This window comes from Chaetodon auriga, chromosome 9, assembly GCF_051107435.1.
Source record: "Chaetodon auriga isolate fChaAug3 chromosome 9, fChaAug3.hap1, whole genome shotgun sequence".
In the NCBI taxonomy this organism is placed as follows: domain Eukaryota; kingdom Metazoa; phylum Chordata; class Actinopteri; order Chaetodontiformes; family Chaetodontidae; genus Chaetodon; species Chaetodon auriga.
This window is the reverse complement of record NC_135082.1, coordinates 24,843,152-24,861,913: the sequence shown is the minus strand read 5'-3', so window position 1 is coordinate 24,861,913 and position 18,762 is coordinate 24,843,152. Positions and strand designations below refer to the sequence as shown.

General features: G+C 42.0%; 1 protein-coding gene across 1 annotated transcript; it reads left to right on the top strand.

Moving 5' to 3' along the window:
- The first annotated feature begins 332 nt into the window (after positions 1–332).
- Positions 333–18,169, top strand: npm1b (nucleophosmin 1b). Its single transcript, XM_076738982.1, has 11 exons — positions 333–413; positions 734–816; positions 1,569–1,688; positions 1,905–1,998; positions 2,690–2,781; positions 3,141–3,199; positions 3,338–3,410; positions 8,075–8,173; positions 13,384–13,479; positions 13,571–13,645; positions 14,873–18,169. The coding sequence occupies exons 1-11, from the start codon at positions 365–367 to the stop codon at positions 14,924–14,926; spliced, it is 894 nt and encodes a 297-aa protein (XP_076595097.1). The 5' UTR covers positions 333–364; the 3' UTR covers positions 14,927–18,169.
- Positions 18,170–18,762: the final 593 nt, after the last annotated feature.

Genomic DNA, 18,762 nt, shown 5'->3' with positions numbered 1-18,762 from the left:
TGGTATATGTATTTGTGTTTGTAGGCTATTTATCAACATAATGGTAACACTCTAATACTAAGCTCTGTTAAAATATCATAACACCAAAGCATATCGTAATTTTTTATGCTGTGATCATGATGATCATGATGATTTTAATACTTACGTTTTAAGTAGAATATTTACATGTACGTTAACCTCAATCTTTGAGACGACAGCCCCATCTAGTGTTTTTCCATTAGAATGTTCAATTTCATTTGGCCCGCCCTGAATCCAGTTCTATTGGCTCATTTTTTGAAAAACGTCGGGTACGTTCTGATTCACCATTGGCTCCGTCATATGTCCGTCACACCGGTTTACGGAAGCGTAACCACCCACTACAAAGATGGAGGACGATATCTCAGATTTGAGCAGACCACAAATGTACTTGTTTGGTGAGCTCGCTTATTCTGACAAACCGTATATTTTTTTTGGTCGCACAATCAGTTTTAATGTCATGTTATCAGGCACATATAGCCATTTAACATATTTAGCTTGAGGAAATAAGCTAGTTAGCTGGCTATCCTGCCTGCCCCCACTCGCGCCAATTCAGCTCTTTTGTTAGCTAACTGTTAGCCGAGCAAGGCATGGAGATACAGAGTTACAGCAACGAGTAAAACCCCGCATCTCAAACAAGTTGATGTGTTTGCGTACGCTGTTCAAGATAAGTGCAAACGTAAGGTTGGTTACATGCTGCTCGTATCATTTTCTCTAGGTTGTACCCTCAAATCGGACAAACGGGAGTTCAGAGTTGACGTAGACGACGATGATACGGAGCAACAGCTGTCACTCAAAGCAGTAAGGAAGAAGCTTTCCATTGCACGTAGTAGAGTATCTGTTTCAGATGAAATGTGCGACTGTAACGCGTGGTTCAGAGTGAAAGATGGCTGGAAATAAACACAGGAAGTTGCAGTTTGTTTGCATGGAGTGATTAGGTCACATTGGGGCAAACGTAAATGTCGTTGGTGCTATTTCTGTTGAACATCTGTCCGCTTTACTGCCATGAACTGTAACTTAAAGGTATCTGTGTTGTCGAAGCATGGAATAGAAATTCGACGACAAAGACACAGAAATGCTGCTATATATGAGAAGAACTACCCGCAGTGAACATTAAAGACATTTAATCTATATCCAGTGTACCCTGTATTCATGTGTAACCCTCCTAAGATTTGCTTCCACTCTGATTTTACAAATACAGGTTGTGATATATGTAAATTTAATTTTTCTAACGTGAAACAGAAAACCAAGACTTGTTAAACCTAAAATTAGATCCTAACTGATAAACTCGCGGCTTAACAGCTGGACCCTGAAACGTTTTGGTACCTTTACTGGGAAAATTAAGCAGCTACCAGGTACCGTCCAGTAAATTAATGAACAAACTGTTTTATCACCAGTTTCGACCCTTATTGGAGGCAGTAATCTTCCTAGAAACAATTGCAATAGAAATAATAGTCAACATAAGGTTTGTCAGTTGAACTCAGACAAATGGGATCAGGAGCAAAGTTAGCATGATGATGATACTAAGACATCGAGCTGTGCTGCTTTTCCAGGTGTGTCTGGGAGCCGAGGCTGAGGATAAGTTCCACATGGTGGAAGTGGAGGGTCTCACATATGATGGAAAAAGGACCAAAATGCCACTGGTTGCCCTGAAGCCGTCCGTCCTGCCCTCTGTGAGTGAAGACCATACCGGACAGCATGTTGTGAAGTGTTTAAGGGTTTACTCAATGGTATATGAGTACAAAAAAAAAAAGGCTTATCAATTAGCTGATCTGTATGATCTATAATGTGATTTTTCTCATGGTCTTTTTTTGAGCTAGTGATGATCAGAGTGAGATTACTTACGTTTCACGTTTAATTTGGTGTTGTGATTGTTTTTTCTCGTCCAGATGAGTTTAGGTGGGTTTGAGATCACACCTCCAGTTACCTTCCATCTCCAGTCCGGCTCTGGACCAGTTCACATCAGCGGGCAGCATTTTGTTAGTGAGTATTAAGGCAGCAGATGGTAGTGCTGCTCTTTCCTTTTCTTCTTCTAGAATTACAGACATGAACGTACAAACGTGACTCAGGTTATCGTCGGTTAAATGAAGTGCTTACCTGCTCCTCACTATAATACGTCAGTCACAAGTGGCAAGTTATCTCCACCCTCCTTGACAGTGAAGTTAATGGAGCCTCAATTTACAGACACATGAAACATAACATTATATTCCGAAATGCACTATAATTTAACAACACTCTGTTGGTGTTTGGGAACTGAGGACAATAAGTGTTAAAGTTTTGAAAGAGAAATTCTTTCCATTCTTGTCTCATATGTGACTACAGTTGCTCAACAGTCGGGGTCTCTGTTGTCATATTTTGTGCTTTTATTGAGAAGCCACGCTGTTGTAACACTGCAGAGTGTGGCTTTGCATTGTCTTGCTGGAATAAGCGGGGACTGGATGGTGTCGACACATGGATTTCACTTTGCATGGTAGAGTGCAAGATGATGTAGACGTAGGTGCTGTAACGAACTGAGCCCACGTATGAATATCATCAATACAATCATGTTGGTTTTTAATGCAGTGCCACCAATACTGCTCTCTGTACAAGGGCGGATCTATAAATATAAATCATAAAACTGAATTAAACAGGATTCATCACTGCGCAGTGCCAGTAACCAGTGTTTTGTTTGTAGGTGTGAAGGATTCAGAGGATGAGGAAGAGGAGAACAACACATCACCGGTGAAGCGGCCTGCAAGCCTGATGTCGGGGAAGAAGCCTCCGCTGGTAGCTACCTCAGAGTGTCCTTTGAATTCATTTAGCTGCACAGCCGCCGTCAGCTGTGAGGAAACATTATTCCAAAGAAAGAGTTTTAACCTTTGATTATTAAATATGGTTAGTAAAAACTTTTCTGTAGCAGTGGGGCTTGTTTAATTGCTGCTGTCCTACTAAACACACGGAGGAAACACGGCTTGTTTTCACACTGAGCTCATGAGAAATCGTGCCATCACAAAGAGTCAGTATTGGAATGTGTGTTATTATTTTGTCATCCGACACTAACGCCCATAAAAATAATGATCATTCAGACCCTCCGTGAAACTTTTGACTTGTTTGTTTGAAGAACTTATGCTTGATTTCCTTTGCAGAAAAAACTAAAGATGGATTCTGACGACGATGAAGACGACAGTGACGAGGATGATGACGAGTATGTTTTTTTTACTCTGAAAACACAACGTTCATCTGAAGTTTTAGTCTGATTCATTCTATTCACCAAATTTCTTTTCCAGCATTTGTGCAGATACAGCGGTCATGTTGCTTTTTTAAACCTTCCTCCTTTTTCTAGTGATGATGAAGATGACGGCAGTGATGAAAATGATGTGAAGCCTCAGAAGATTGTCGGAAAAGAACTCAAAAAAGTAAGACTGGACTATTCTTTTTGCCCCATTTATAAATAGCATTAAAAAATGTAAACTTTGATTGCACCTCACACAGGTAGCGAACTGTGAGGCGCACAGACATCATGTGCGTATTTTTAGATCCAGTGTGACTTACACTTTCCAAGACGTCAGCGTCCATAAATCCGAGTAGAAATCAGAGAGAAGAAAAAACATGTTGGGGAGGTGCACTTTGAAAGTCCCTGCTGTAGACAAAAAGTAAACCGCCGTTATGGTTCAATAAATAAGATGAAGTTTAGTGATGAGGTGGTTATGGGAGTTTAAACATATCATTTTACTGCAGGATATATTCTCATTTACATCACACGCAGCAATCTGCATACACACTTTACTATCTTAAAGCAAACATTGTTCAGCACTTGCAAAATCACCAACCAATCACTTACATGCCAGGACATTAAATGGGAATTTATTGAAAATACAACTTGCCAATCTTCTGTGGAGCAATTTATTGTTTACCACGTTTCTGTAAGAACTGTAAAGCGTTTAATGATTAAGAGGATGGTCGTTTACATTTGTTCAGTTCCACATGTTTTCAAAGCCTGTAGTCAGACTGAGATGCTCCTTTTCAGCTACTTCTTCATCTGTTCTTGTAGGTTATAAACACCAAAGAATTTAAAGAGCATTAATAGTATTCGAGTGTGTTTGAGTGACGTTGAATTAAACAGAATGAGATTAGTCTTTTGACCTTTGAGATGTGTGTTTTTGAAGCTGCCTTCAGTATTATCAAGTGAGACATCTTCCTGACATCTTGTCCCAGGCCTTCAAACTTTACTTTGTGCAGTACATTAAATGTCTTTGGAGTGTCTCCAGTCCCCTGTTGTCCACCAGGTGTCAGGGTAGCCAAGGGCTTGTCCTCAGTTTGTTTGTGTGAAAGGAATTCCTCTGTGTTGCTGCAGTCCGCCCGCTCCCCTTTTGTCTCTACCACATCATTTAAACTCCCACAGACCGTATCCTATAGTTTCGTTTCATTTCAGCGGGCCCTTCCCATTCCTGCACTCGCTGACCGTCCACCGTTTTGTACGAGACAAAACGTGGAACTTTTTCATCCTGTTCGCTCATGTACCCACCTGTTTTCCACGAGTAAAACACAGGGTCTGTGTGGCGTAATGATCGGATTTCTCCTCTGTAATCTGCTAGAATTCTCACTGTCTCACCAACAAGACGGCACTATGTTATCCTATACATACACACACAGACATGCACACAAACACACCCACGCACACACACACACACACACACACACACACACGCTCAAAGGTGTGTGCACACTGTAGACGTGAGGAAGTACACATACATACTTGCAAAAATACAAACAGTCTGCAAACATTAACACTACATATCTACACTACATATGCAGAGAAGGACATACATACAGTTTCATACACACACATACACACACACACACACACACACACACACGCACACACACACACACCAGTTATGGGAAACATCTTCCTCCCATTTTTCTGTAGCACTGCATATCTTTGTCCCTCTGTCATCCCACTGTTAATATGATTGCTCCTTTTTATCGTCTCTCATGCCATTTCAGCTTTGCACCTGGCCTTTGCCTTTGAACACTTGTTTTGCGTGTTACCACAATCATTTGCAAGTGTGTGGGTGCATGTGTGTATCTGCCTCATTTTTACGTCGGTGTCTGTTTGTGATTTCTTTCTTTCTTTCTTTTTTTTTTAAACACGCCATCCCAGTGCAAACTGTGCCAGGCAAAAGATCAAAGCAGGGCAGATGCGCATACCTGCGATGTGAGCGCCGATTCTTGCCTCGGGGTTAGATGACAGCTGAGCATTTCTGTCACCTGTTGATTTATTCTGTTGTCTTCTCCTCCAATTCCTCCTCCTCCTCCTCCTCCTCCTCCTTCTCCCGCACCCCGCACCCCTCCCCTCCATGACCTTAATCCTTTTCTTCACCTTTCTTCTCTGCAGCTCCATGCCTTTCCTGTCTCATTCTTTGATGATGAAAGCACAAAACTCTAGAAAGCAGGGCTGGGAGCAATTATTGTTTTTTTGTCTGCTAATTCAGTAATATGTTCTAATTTCTTCCCCTTTTTTGTGGTATCAAACCTCGTTACTGTTTTAAGTACCGACCAAGATGTGTCGTAAGGATCAATGCTTGGTCAGATAAAGAAACTATAATGCAGTGTACTACTACAGGTTTACCAGTTTAGACTGTGTTTTAGCCAGAGTTCTAGTATGTACTTCTGAACAACATTATTCAGTATTAAAGGTAGTAGATTAGTTTGTTTTCTTCGGTGTATAATCACCTTAAAGAAGAACCTTTGTTGCCTTAGAATAAGCTCTTTATAACCACAGAGTCCGCCATGTTGCTCTGCCATGTTTCTACAGTAGCCCAGAACAGACAAACCAAACACTGGCTCTTGAACGCCTTTCACATTTTTTCTTTTCGGATATTGGTAGTGAAGCTGATTACATGCTGACGCTGGTATCAAATTTTCATGCTCTAATAGGAGTTTGATTGTAGGGTCAATCACACTCAGCTGAAAATGCGCCTGTGCTGATTTTTTGTTGCATGATTTTGATGTTTTCTGAGGAGCAAACACTTTATTAGAGTGTTACAAAATAAGATCCTGAGGCACGGGGCCTGCATTTGACTTGCATTTAGATGTTTGACTTGTGATTTAACAGCAGTGCCATGACAAGCAAATCTTACATCATCACTCAGGACAATTACACTAATTTTGGCAACGGAGCAGTCTGGCAGCGCTGGTGTTGGCACTGAGAACAAAACACAACCAGAGTTAAGAAAAGGAAATAACTGAGTTAAATGGTGTTTAAGAAGACTCAGCTCAGTGCCTTTACACTACAGACACTGCCAGGAGCACAGAGTTCTCTGAGAATTTACCAGTTTTGGCTCCTCAGCTGCACTTCTTGTCTTTAGAAGTCTTTATTCCCGAGGTAGAACTTTCCGATGATCCAGGAACTTGGAATTTACAGCGCTGAACATCTCAGACTGCTCCAACACAAGCCTTGAGACTGCTGCACCTTGTGTGCAGCGTTCACTGAGACTGCTGACTGTTGTCATGCAGCTGACTGCCCGGCTAGTTTTTTTTCTCTTTCACCATATCGTGGGATATTGAGGTTTTACCTTGGTCTTTATCTGTTAATTGTGAATATGTATTAGTCTGTGATAGTTTCATGGTCGGTCAGAGCGTTTTTTCATTATTTCTCTCTTTGTTTTAGGGAGTGGCACAGTAGTGGAGGATGTGTGATCTGGTTATATAGCTCTTGATAACCGAGTCAAATGAGCAGATCTTCACAGTGACGTAGACTGGTGTCGAACCTTTGATACAAATCCATCCACTTCTTCTTATTCTGTCATTCTGAGTTCAATATACTGATCACATGCACTCATGGAGGGTTTGAAGACCACAGTGTGTCTGTCTGTAATATCCGTCTGATTTCAAACAAAGAAGCTGTGCAGCCACACTGGAACGCCCCCATAGCATCTTGTATCACCAGGCATTGCTCGAGGAAGTAACATGTGTAATTGCCTTGTAGCAGTTATGTCAACACAGGCAATTACACTTGTAGCCCATTCTGAGGCGAATACCAGTGATTGCAAAGAAAGGCTTGGTGCTCAGGAAATGCAGGTACTTGCCTCGGCTATTACAAGGTAATTACACAGGTGACTGAGAGCAATGGAAACCTGACGGGAAGGCCTCCAGTGTGGAGGAGAACAATGACAGGTTATTGGGGTACTAAGTATCTGATCAGTGACAAATTACCAAGTATGTCTCGTGCTTCCTCTGTAATTTCATGTAGCGCTGCTGCTTGGAGATAATTTCAGTTTTGGTTACATGTCGTCCCTGATTTGGTCACAGTTATGTTTTTAGTCCAGCCTGTAGATGGACAATCATTTGTACTCAGAATGAAGTGTTAACTCTTTACATAACTGCCACCACTACTTTAGCTTTCAGAATGACATTATGTTGTTATCCTCTCTGGTTGTAGCTTGCACATTTTTTGTCTTGGGTTAAAATGAAAGTCTACACATGCGGCATTGATATAAAATGACCATACAGGGGGGAGCGAAAGCAACGTGAACACCTCATGGCAAAAGACTCTGAAGAAAATTAACCACAATTGCAGGCACTTCTACAAATGTGGTTCACATTATGTTACAGGCCAATTATAATTTGTCAGCTATAAAAGAGGCTTGGCAATTAGCGCTTTGATATGGGAGTTTTCAAAACAACATGACACAACTACTAGAGCCCCAACGAGGCTATTTCTTTAACATCCAACGTAAAATATGAGGATAGGAACAGGCTCTAAGTCACATATTGACAGACAGGAAGCACTGTCGCAGTTTGAAACTAACCAGCAGGGATATGATAAGTATATACAGTACATGAAGGGATTGTTGCATTCATAGCTGGCCAGCGATCTAAACTGAGCCACCGTTGCAGCAGGTTGTGCAGTTTTCATTCAAAGTCAGTCGGGGCACTTTTTCATGGAGTGTTGCTAAAGTTGTCAGCTCCTTGTCTGAGCTTTTAACACAAAAACAGCCCACATGTTTCCTAAAAATGTTGGGAAGTCACACTTGGGATGTCTTATATATCAGTTTTGGTTGTGTTTCTCTCTCAGAGCCTGGAGACTTCAGCAAAGAAGCTCAACAAGACTCCGGTGAAACAAAACGGCCCGACAGGAAAACCGTCCGGATCAGCGGTCAAACCACAGATTAAGGTAGGGAAGGCTCTACCACCTGCTCAGAGCTAGTTATTTGTGTTATTTAATAAACTAGCTAAAAGACATTATACTCAAGGGTGCACATAGCTGACACACAGGTACACATGTGCCACAAAAATCTGAAATGCTGTCATTAGTCATCAATACACGTCTTATCTACATATGTCATCAACACATCTGACCCAATCAAATCACCTACTGAGGATATCCAGAAAACAAGAGACAGCGGCTACTTTGGGGCTCCGCCTCAAACAGATGTTGTTCACATCCACTTCTAGCAGATAGAACAGGTGTGTTTTATGCAGGTGCAAAGAATTTCAGTCATCCGTTATATGATAAACATGAAAAGAGTAAGCAGCACACAAATGTGGCACAAGCTTTTGCTAACAAACGAGTTAGTCAAGCTGAAAAGTCCAGTCGCCCACTCGCTAATTAGAGAAGCAAGCTGAGTGAAGAACAACTCAGTAATGTTTTTCATGAAGGTTAAAGACGCACATTCTGCTCACTGAAGCAGCTACGAGTGAATGAAACGTAAGACCTCCACTGCTTTGGCAGCACAGTCGTGTGCACCGTTCTTCAGAAATATGAGGCCACTTTGCAACTTGACAGGACTCCACTGTGAGAGAACCGAGGCTCTTAAAGCAAGCTGGAAAACACTTGGCAGCGTCCTCTGTGTGTGACTTGGTCCAAATAGTAAATACAAGCAATCCAGATTGTTGCTCCAACTTCAACAAGGTGGGCGAATTGTCTCTCACGCTGCCTCTGAGCAGTGCAGCCTGTGAGGACTCTCACGTCTCAACGTAATAGGAAGAAGTACTCACGAACACGTCTCTCAGCCCTGATGCACAGTCATCTGTAAAAGACGACCACAGAGACGTTTGACCCAAAGCTAGCTGTTCTCCTTTGTCCTATATTAGTTTGCATATATTCTAATTTTCAGAAATAACGTGCTGTAGTTAGATTTGTGTAGAAGGCCAGAACATTATCTGCTTGACTGATTAAAGAGGTTACACCAGAGTTTAAGCCAGCAACTATATTCCTCATGTCATAACAGTATGATTTGATTTGTCACAGTTATGCAGAAAATAAATGAACTCGCGACAGATTAAAGCAGCGGAGCGCAACAAATATAAAACCTTCCTTGCAAACAGACATGGACCTCCAACTACTTAGTACGTCTGAAGTTGAAACCTTATGAGGCCTGCAAGCAAAATACCTTACACAATGTAGTGCATTTTTTTTTTTTAAGAAAGAAAAAAAACTTGTACAAACAACTTTCGTGTTAAATTATTTCTGCTCAAACCTCAGCCTGAGAAGACACAAGCCGTCTATGACCAGGGGTGATTGTTTACATTTACATTTATTGGCATTCTCCATTAAACATGGCAAGAAAAGAACAAAAAAAAAAAAAAAAAAACTTGGAGAGCTATCTCACTCCACCGCCAAGGAATGTGATAAATGCGCATTGCAATTAGCTCAACCTGATAGTTAATTTCTTGGGTGGAATGTCTTGGACAGCCGCCTCTCAAAACCCAAAGCTTGAACTCTGCCTCTCTTTAAGCAAACACACCTGACCTCTAAACGGGTTTCCCGGGGCAAGGTTTAAACCCGCGACCCCTTGGCCTGACCCTGCCGTCTTGTGTTGCAGCCACCTTTGATGCCCCCCCCCCCCAACCCCCTGTAGCACACATACACATCAGGGAATAGAAATTGGCAAGTTTACAAGCTTCTCAAAGCATGGTGCTGTGATAAAAAAAGACGAGATAAAGGATTATTTGTTGCCATGCATGTATGATAATGATAAAATGTGGCTTATGCTCAAATAAGACCATCTCACTCACCTGCACACCCAGTGCACACAAGAACATTGTCACTTCTTGTCTGACGTCTTGAAAGAAAGCTGTGTAATTCTTATCATGTTAAACACTGAGCCACAGGATTTCTGAATTCCTGAGGCGAGAAAGAGATTTCCCCCCCCCCCCCCCCCAGGGCCAGCGTTCTTGGTGTGTGGGAGAGTGCAGCTAATTCTGTGGTGGCCGTTGTCCAGACATAACACAGTGGCTCTTGAAATGCTCTGGGGGATTAGCCGACGGGCAGCTGAAGCGCCGAAACCATCCCGCCAGTTTAACTTTCTGGCCCGTGGAGCTTGGACTGCCCCCATCCCCTCTCCACTTATACACAACAACTGTTCCCTCTCTACAACCTCTTCACACCCCTCACTTCCTGGACACACCTTCTCCCAATTGCTCTCATTACCAGCGTTTGATGTCTGGTGCAGCTTGCGCTTCCAGATGCCCCTGAGGAGCGAGGAAGCGGGCGTGGATGTCTGTTTTTTCTTTACTAAACGCAGGTGACTGGTCATTAGATTGGCTTGTCAGATCTGTTGCCAGTACCGCAGTTCTCACCTCTCACAGCCCAGCGTGTCGCTGCAACTTCTTGCGTAACCGGCTCGAAACGAGAACCAGCTAACTCGAGTTGTGCTGATCTGAAGTAACTTTACCTTGCAGCTGGTGTCTTTTGATTGATGTGTTTGGAGACGTCGATGCTTTCAAGCACACGTCACAGTCGTAAAGTTGTTAACCGCTCCACTCAGGCTTCTCCCAAAAGCGCGTGAGTCATTGTTTTAGCGACTGATTGACATATGTTCCAGCAGGTGCCTGTCTTATTAGCGCTTATGTCTTTACACCATAAGTGTAAGGATGTTTGCTTCGTACTATGACTACAGATTATGACCACAAGAGTTTACTTACATACTCACATGCAAGTCATAGGACGTCACAGTCACAGAGGAGTCACAGTTTCTGGTGATCTGACGTTTCCCCAGACGTGAACCTCCAAGGCTCTCATTCCGACAAAAAGACAATTACCATCCCCGGACAGACCTGATGAGCAAAGGTGTCACAACCATGTGTTTGCGCTGGATTGAAGACAAGAGAGTGCATCAAATGATAGCGTGCTTGTGATTAAGTTCCATGTCTCGTGGCATCTGTAATCAGTGTCTGGCCCAGATGAAAAAGCTTGCTGGCTTTGTGTGTTTATCAGCTGTTTCAGGGCCACAGCTGTCCTTTGGAAGTAGAGAGCTGCCCATAAATAATAAATACATAGTGCATTTGTCTGGCCAGGAGCCAGCAGCATATGTGTGCGTCTAGGCTTTCTTCATTTTATACCTTTTGATCTGTGCCATTAAATGCAGATCTGTTGGGGACAGGGACAGATAATTGCATATTTCAAACCAAAGAGAGAATTTATTTTCTCAAGATCATTCCACCTGTTTTTAACCTTTTCAGGTCTTACCCTGGTTCTCAAAGCCTGCAGTGGCTAAAGGTGTTTGACGTACCGTGTTGTAACTCGGGGCATTTGTTGATTGCATTTATTTAGCCTTCAGATGTTACAGAGGCTCAAAACCATCTGCAATGGCCGGACGCATACTGTATGCTGCTGTGTAAAAGGGGGGTCAGATTTCAACACTTTCAACATAAGCAAACACTCAGCATGCTCATGCTAAGGTATTGCACATCATTTTTTATGTGGATCAAAACAAATCACATACATCTGGTCACTTATAAAGAATCAGTGTTTACACCAGCGTAAAGGCCCGATCAGACCGATTGTTCAGGCAGTGAGCGTTTTGCACACTGCTCATGAGCCCTCGTGCTGCAGACGTCCAGAGCGCCTCATGTTTTTTAAGGAGAGCTCTGAACACCTTGAGTTGGAAAAAAAAAACAAAAACCTCTGAGCAGGAAACCGGCCAGCATTTTTCCCAACGTCCAATCGGATGAGTTGAGAGAAAGATAGGAGGGCAGAGAAGGAATCTCTGTTTCTCTGTGTGCAGCGTATGTTTGGGAGTAGCCTCTCACCTTCAATCAGAGCAAGTGTCCTTCTCCTGTCCATGCATATGGTCGTTTGGTGGTTTGCATTGTGTAACCTGCAAAAAGTGCTCTGTCTGATTGGGCCTGAAAAAAGAAAAAAGAAAGAAAATAAGCTTAGAAAATAAATAAGTTTTTGCATTCTGCATGTTTTGGTTTTGTGTCTGACTCAACTAATATGACCAGTAAGATCTGAATCCAAATACATAAAATCTGATTTAAAAAAATGACAAATTATACCTAATCCTACTTAAAACCAGAAAACAGAAACAACTACTGGACAGCCGTCCATTCGCCGGTGAGGTTTTGCTGCCGTTCGACTCTTCAGGGTAAAAACTTGCTTGAAACATGGCCTCCCTCTTCTCTCCAGTGTGTCTCTGGCTATCAATGAAACCCTGCAATTTCACTGGATTCCACACTGGCTTTGCATGTAGGGACAAGCTCTGTGGCTTGTGTAACATGCAGTCACGGCATATGGTGTGTGTTGTTGTTTTGTCACATTCATACACTAATAATTTAGGACCTCTGGGGCCTCGACTGCCCAGGTCTGGACACACCTGTGGGACGGCTAGCTCGGTGCTCACGCTGCTCTCATCCTCACATACACGGGGGACTCTCTGTGCGTCGAAATGGCACCAAACATGGAAAAAGCAGATTGCTTGTGACAGTATTGTTTGAGTCTTGACCGTCTATAAACGTTGAACAGATGAGCGAGAAGAGCCATCTTTACTTGTGGAACTCATTAATTTGAGTTGTCAGTATAACTTTTATTGAGAAACAAGCACAAGAACATTGGCTGCACTTTGACCTTTTTTTCTTTAGTTCATTCGTTTGGGATTTACCATCAAGGGAAAAACACATTGACAAACAATCTCTATTACTCATTGGAGAGTCAGGGCATGCCCTCTCCTGCTTGCAAACAATAAAAGCATAATTTGTACCTCATGTATTTGTAAAAAAAAAAATAAAAAAAACAAAAAGATGGTGTAATTAGGCTAGAATTTGTTGTCCTTTCTGATGCTTTTATCTTCTTCCAGCTGGTTGCTCATGCCAAGGCTGTAAACTCAGACCCAGACAAAATGGGTCACGGTAGGTCTGTAGTCCAGACCGGCTTTTAGCTGATGGTCAGCAAATGGACTCATCACCAATAAGTTAGAATTAGCAGTTTTGTGTTCAAACAAGGACACAGAAAAATAAAAGGTGACATCAAAGAGCTGAAACTGAGGAAAAATAGAGAGATTTGGTGATAATATCTGAAAGTGTCTCTGTATCTACAGAGCTGTGCATCTCTGTTTGACAAATCAATCAGTGTTTCTTATCTAGCTGGTGTATTTTTTCAAGACACCTGTCCCAGGAAAAGACAAAGCCCAGGCTGGCCCGTCTAAATCTCCCTCTCTGACTGAGATTAAGAGCAAGTTGTCAACGGCAGCCAAGGAGGTAAGGCTGTCATCCTCTTTTGCAAATTGCCGCTCTTAATTGAATGTCTGAGGCACGGTTAAGCTGATGATTTAATGGCTTTCTTCATCAGGGGAAACCACTACCGAAGACGGAGCAGAAGTTTGAGAATTTCGTGAGGAATTCTTTTAAGATCTCAGACAAAAAAGTAAGTCATCATGAGTCATTTGATGTATTATGTATATATTTATTGATTGCACATGGTTTTGAGAGCCATGATTATGAGCTCTTTGTTTATTAGTTTTTACGTTTTCAGCTCTTACATCACATGTGCAATTTATATCAGTTCCATGCTTTTTTTTTGCTTTTGCAGTCTTTGCATTTAATCTCATGGAAGCTTAGCCACAGGGAGTTGTTTGTTTTCTAGAAATGTTCCAGTTGCTGGGTGTTAGTAGCCACGGGCACATTTACATCAGCCGTCATTTTAGCTTTAAGAGCTTTTTGCCATGATAGATACCCAGGAATGCATTATTGTTCCTCACACTGTCCTCATACCTCACACTGTCCATTATGCCTCAGACGTCTCTCCAGCACAGTGTGTTCTCTTTGAATTATATTCATTTTGTGTCAGCGAGCTCTTTCGAGATGGAATGGGAGTATACCTGCCAAGGCAAACTCTTTCTCAGTGATTTAGTGGATTGTGTGTCTTTTGTAGCCTTAATGAAGGGACTGGCGGTATGTGGATGGTACCAGTCTCTTTCACATTCAAGGCCTTTGACCAACCCCAAAAACCCCTTTTTTTCTAAATGCGGGACTTAAATCTTTTCTAATGCTGCTTGTCATTTCAGAAGAAAAACAACAGCCCCTGCACATTATATTGCAGAGCATGAATTAATCACCCAAAAACCTTCACATTATCACTACAGACTATTTGAGTTGTATTTCTGTGTCAAAGCATCTGTAAGAGGGCGATCACTTGAAAAAGGTTATTGGGACGTTCATTTGTGATTGCATTATATTGTTAAAATGTGAACTGCACCGCTATGAGAGCAGGTGAAAGCTCTTTAGACCCATGCATGGGCCGGGTGGACAGGGAGAGGAGTGGGGGTGGAGTTGGGCTGGGGGGAGCTCGTCGATCCCCGTGTGTAGAAACATCTGTGGAAGTGCTTTGGTTTCATCAGCCAAGGCTGAGATCTGTCAGACCTGGAGCACCTAGTCATATACTCTGGTATGTACTGTTGCCCCCACCCAACCCCTCGTCGTTCCCCAGCAGCCCCGTCTAAACTCAGTGTTCCCACAGGCGAGACGCACGAAGCATGTTGGAGTAAAAGTGAGTCATGTGTCTAATGCTGCATCGCACTTCATCTGGACGATTTGTAATTTATTTCTTCTGTTCTGTTGTTGCCCCTCTTTCCCCTCTCTGTGCCTTCCTCAGGTGGTCAAGGACCTTTGGAATTTTGTACGAACACTGAAGATTGAAAAGAAGTAACAAACCTCGTACTTAAAGGCATTTGTATGTTTTGCATCCTGCAAAGACATTTAAAGGCACAGTCAGCGAGATTTCCTACTCGGCCTTACGATGTCATCATGAGTGAACCGAAGGACTGAGAGCTGAAAATGAGGAAAGCCATTTATGATTCAGGTGTCACTGTTATGTTGTTTTTTGTTTTGTTTTGGTTTTTTTTTAGATGCGAAGCACCTCCTGGAGCTCGTTCGTAATTCACCCACAAACTCGCTCTTTCGTGCTGGCAGACTGCAGATTTTCCGTCGCGTGCCAATCTGCGCCCCCTATAGGGAAGGAGAGTAATTGCAGCATCAAGTAGGACCTGCTGTGTTGCTTTCCTACGGGAAAGAAATGGCTGCTGTGATTCTAACACTTGCGCCACCTGCAGGCAATAAATGTTGCACCTGCAGATTTTTATAGCTGCAATAAAGAACAGATATGTAAACTATTAAGTAATGACAAAGTTGGAGCCAAAGACAGACCAGACAGAACCGTGTGAAGTTAGTCATTGCTAATTTTTTTGTATGGCCTCGTGGTCATAACTCCTTTTTTCCACATAAAAAAACCTGCTCTGAGTTTAGCTACGGTATCTTTTTTTTGATGCCACCACAAGGAGGCGCTAAACACATACATTTTCAAATCCTACACACAAGGGCTCATAGAAGCAAACATACATCCTCGAACAACACCTGTGAAAATGAAACAGCTGCAGGTGGTGTGAAAGTACAGAAGCTGTTCCTGTCCCTGCCTGTAGAGGGTGAGATCGGCATGACTGCATCTTACTTTAGTCACGTATAAGTACTGCGTGTTGCATTGAAACTGCAATTTGATGGTATTGGCCGAGCTCGGTTTCAGGTGCTTCGCATCCATGACACTGTGTGTCCTTGTTGAGTCAACAATGCAATAGGAGATATTGCAGAATGTGCCTTTAAATATCTCTACTGTAAACTGAGATAAGTCCCAGTGTGTGTGAATTCGAGCGCTGCAAACAAGGATGGTTAAGACAGCTGATGCAGTGGGACAGCGACAGTATATTTCTCCTCAAGTGTTTTGTTATTTTAGGTTGTCTGACATTACTAGCTTGCGAAACACGCTTATAGATTGTACGTTGAATTTGTCTGCTGCGTACATATTGTACAAAAAGTCGCCAGCATAGGTCGAGGATAAGAATTTTTTTTTCCTTCATTTTTTACTACTTTTTTCCTGCAGCGATGACGCAAATCAGCAACAAGATCAAAGAGTTGATAAAACATTTCCCTTTGAAAGAAGGAGTGTAGAGACAGTCTGAACCACATACGTATCTACATGGATGTGTGCAGTTTTAACGTGTTACTGTCGCATATCTTCAGCAGCGTCGTGTGTTCTCACCTGGAACACACCTGACGAGAGCAGTGTCATTCATCATGTTTTTACTTTTACTTTAAATGCTTTCAATACAAATGGAGTTAAGCTTATATTCAGGTCATCTGAACTGGCAGAACCTGCTCACTGGACCCGTTTCAGATGGCATTTTTTTTTTTAGCGTGAATTCAAATCAAGCTATTAACATCTGTTATTTGAGCGATTTAAGCCAAAAATCATCTGTGGCAAAAGTGTTCATAAGAGCGGCACAGGCAGCATTCTCCAGAGCAGTGTGAGCTCTATAAACCCACAGCAGATGCCTGACTAAAATGGTTTTCTTTAAAGGAATATACATCACGCACAGCAAGTTAAAAACAGAGATTGTTAACTCGCTCCAGGAGTACACGTATTTACAGCAAGGCACTAACACTGTTTTCAGCGTATTTCAATGTTCCCTGATGCACTAAAAACAGATTACAAGCCTGTGATTAAGTCAGATTATCTTATTTATTACAACATAATCATTAGGTAGATATGAGAAAATGACATCAGAATAACATGACGTCATTTACAGAAAGCCCATAAAGAACTCAACCCCGTAATTGTTTGCACTCTTGTAAGTCGGTGCTCGGGTGACAACAAGCATACACTCGCTCTGTGCGTATAATGTGTTTATGATCCTGTATAATGCTTTTATGAGCCAAATGTTGGCAGTTGGATACCATCTTTAACCAATCAAATCGCTTAGGCCGACCTTTCTGTTGTTGTAGAGGATATTTGAAATTCCATAGCTGTAAACTGAACTACTTCAGCTAATTTAGCTCATTCGAGTCCCCCGATGATTGACATAAATATTGCATTTGAAATATGTGTAAGGTCCTGTTTGTCCTGAGGCTTCGGCAGGAGCAGGTTGCCATCCTGAGGGTCTAATTTTGGTTTGCATGTTAGATTCATGATTCTCCCTTTGCATCAAACGTAATGAACCTTTTTCTGTAAATAAATCTCTTGCTTTTATTTTCAAGTACGGCAGCTGAACAGTTATGTTTTAACGTGTTTGCTTAATCCGCCCTGCTCATAGCTGGTTTTGCAGCTTGGATCTGTTGTCACGATGTTTGTGTTCTAGTTTGGTGACGAAGTGTTTTCTGTTTAGTTTAACCCCCCTTTTTAAAATACTGCCCTTTTGTTAACGTCTTCTTCTAGTTTGTTATCTTTGACTTTTCCTCCTTTGATTCCAGTTTTCCAGCCAGAGCCTAAACATCTCCAACGATGATGATCTTTATCGATAATGTGTAGCTGATAGCTCATTATTTTTAATCGTTTTAGTAATAACAGCAGTGTGATTGAAATTCGGCTTCCAAAAATAGAATATGCAGCAAACACTGTAGTTTATCTCCTTGTTATGAAGCTACTAGCATGGTGAAACAATGAGTTTAGACTGTTATTAAACATAAAGTTTCCTGGATTTTGAGTCGTCGTATCAGCCGTAGTGTCAGACTGAACTAGTTCTGAAATTATCTCTGATTGATACTCTATCGATCCAGACCCCCCCCATCCATAATATTGCCTTGTGTCTGTAACCTGAAATACCTGCTGCAGAGCATCAGTGTGATGAGAGCCATCTTCAGTACGATGTCAATGCGAATCAGACTGTGACACACCGAGCGTCTGGAATCTGAACCGATGCGACTCGATGATGGCAGAGCTGACGTGTTGAAAGTGCATTTTGTCTGTTTTGTCAAACTTTATTGATTAGTTCGTGCATGATTCCTGATGGTGGATACTCATTCGTTCATGGTTTGTTGAGATGAACACATCCATCCAGTTTTTTTTTATCTTATCTGTAACGTTTACCTGAATAAAGTGAATCCCAGCTGGTTTTGAGCCACACAGTTTGACTTTTTTTACCTGTGGACCAGAGCAAAATATTAGCCACATGTGAATTCAGCTTTAACGTTAATGTCCAACACATAGAGATTAGGAAACGATATTCAACTCATAACAGCATTTCTCACTATTTTCAGAGTTTTTATGAACCAATCAATCAGTTAATAGAGCAGATAATCAGCAGATGAATCCATAATGAAAGTATCATCAGCTGCAGTCCTACACAGAGTCCAAAATGAGCCTTCAGCAGCCCGAGTTAGACAAATTGAGTGGTTTTCATCCAAAGTTCATGTGTTTTTAGCACCAGATTAATTTTTGGTGTGTTTCCACAGTCAGTGTTTGCTGGCTGAGCTGTGACGGAGGGATAGCAGCGTAAACACCTCCTCGATTTGGCTGAAAAGTCATGTTAGCTTCGGCTGAACTTTGCTTTTGCGCTGCAACAGTGTCATGGATTTTGTCATACGTTTAAAATACTTTAAGATTTTTTTAATTTTTTTTTTGCATCTACTGATGACAGGAAGAACAATTCAAGTCACCGGCAGTGCTTTCAGTGCACATGTAGACATGTGAGTATTTAAGAGGTAGTTAAAAAAAAT

Excerpts from the sequence above, each read along its gene's own strand:
- npm1b (XM_076738982.1), top strand. The coding sequence starts at position 365 with ATGGAGGACGATATCTCAGATTTGAGCAGACCACAAATGTACTTGTTT. Across the intron at positions 3,411-8,074 it reads TCGGAAAAGAACTCAAAAAA|AGCCTGGAGACTTCAGCAAA; the intron begins GTAAGACTGGAC and ends TTTCTCTCTCAG. Across the intron at positions 8,174-13,383 it reads CGGTCAAACCACAGATTAAG|ACACCTGTCCCAGGAAAAGA; the intron begins GTAGGGAAGGCT and ends TATTTTTTCAAG.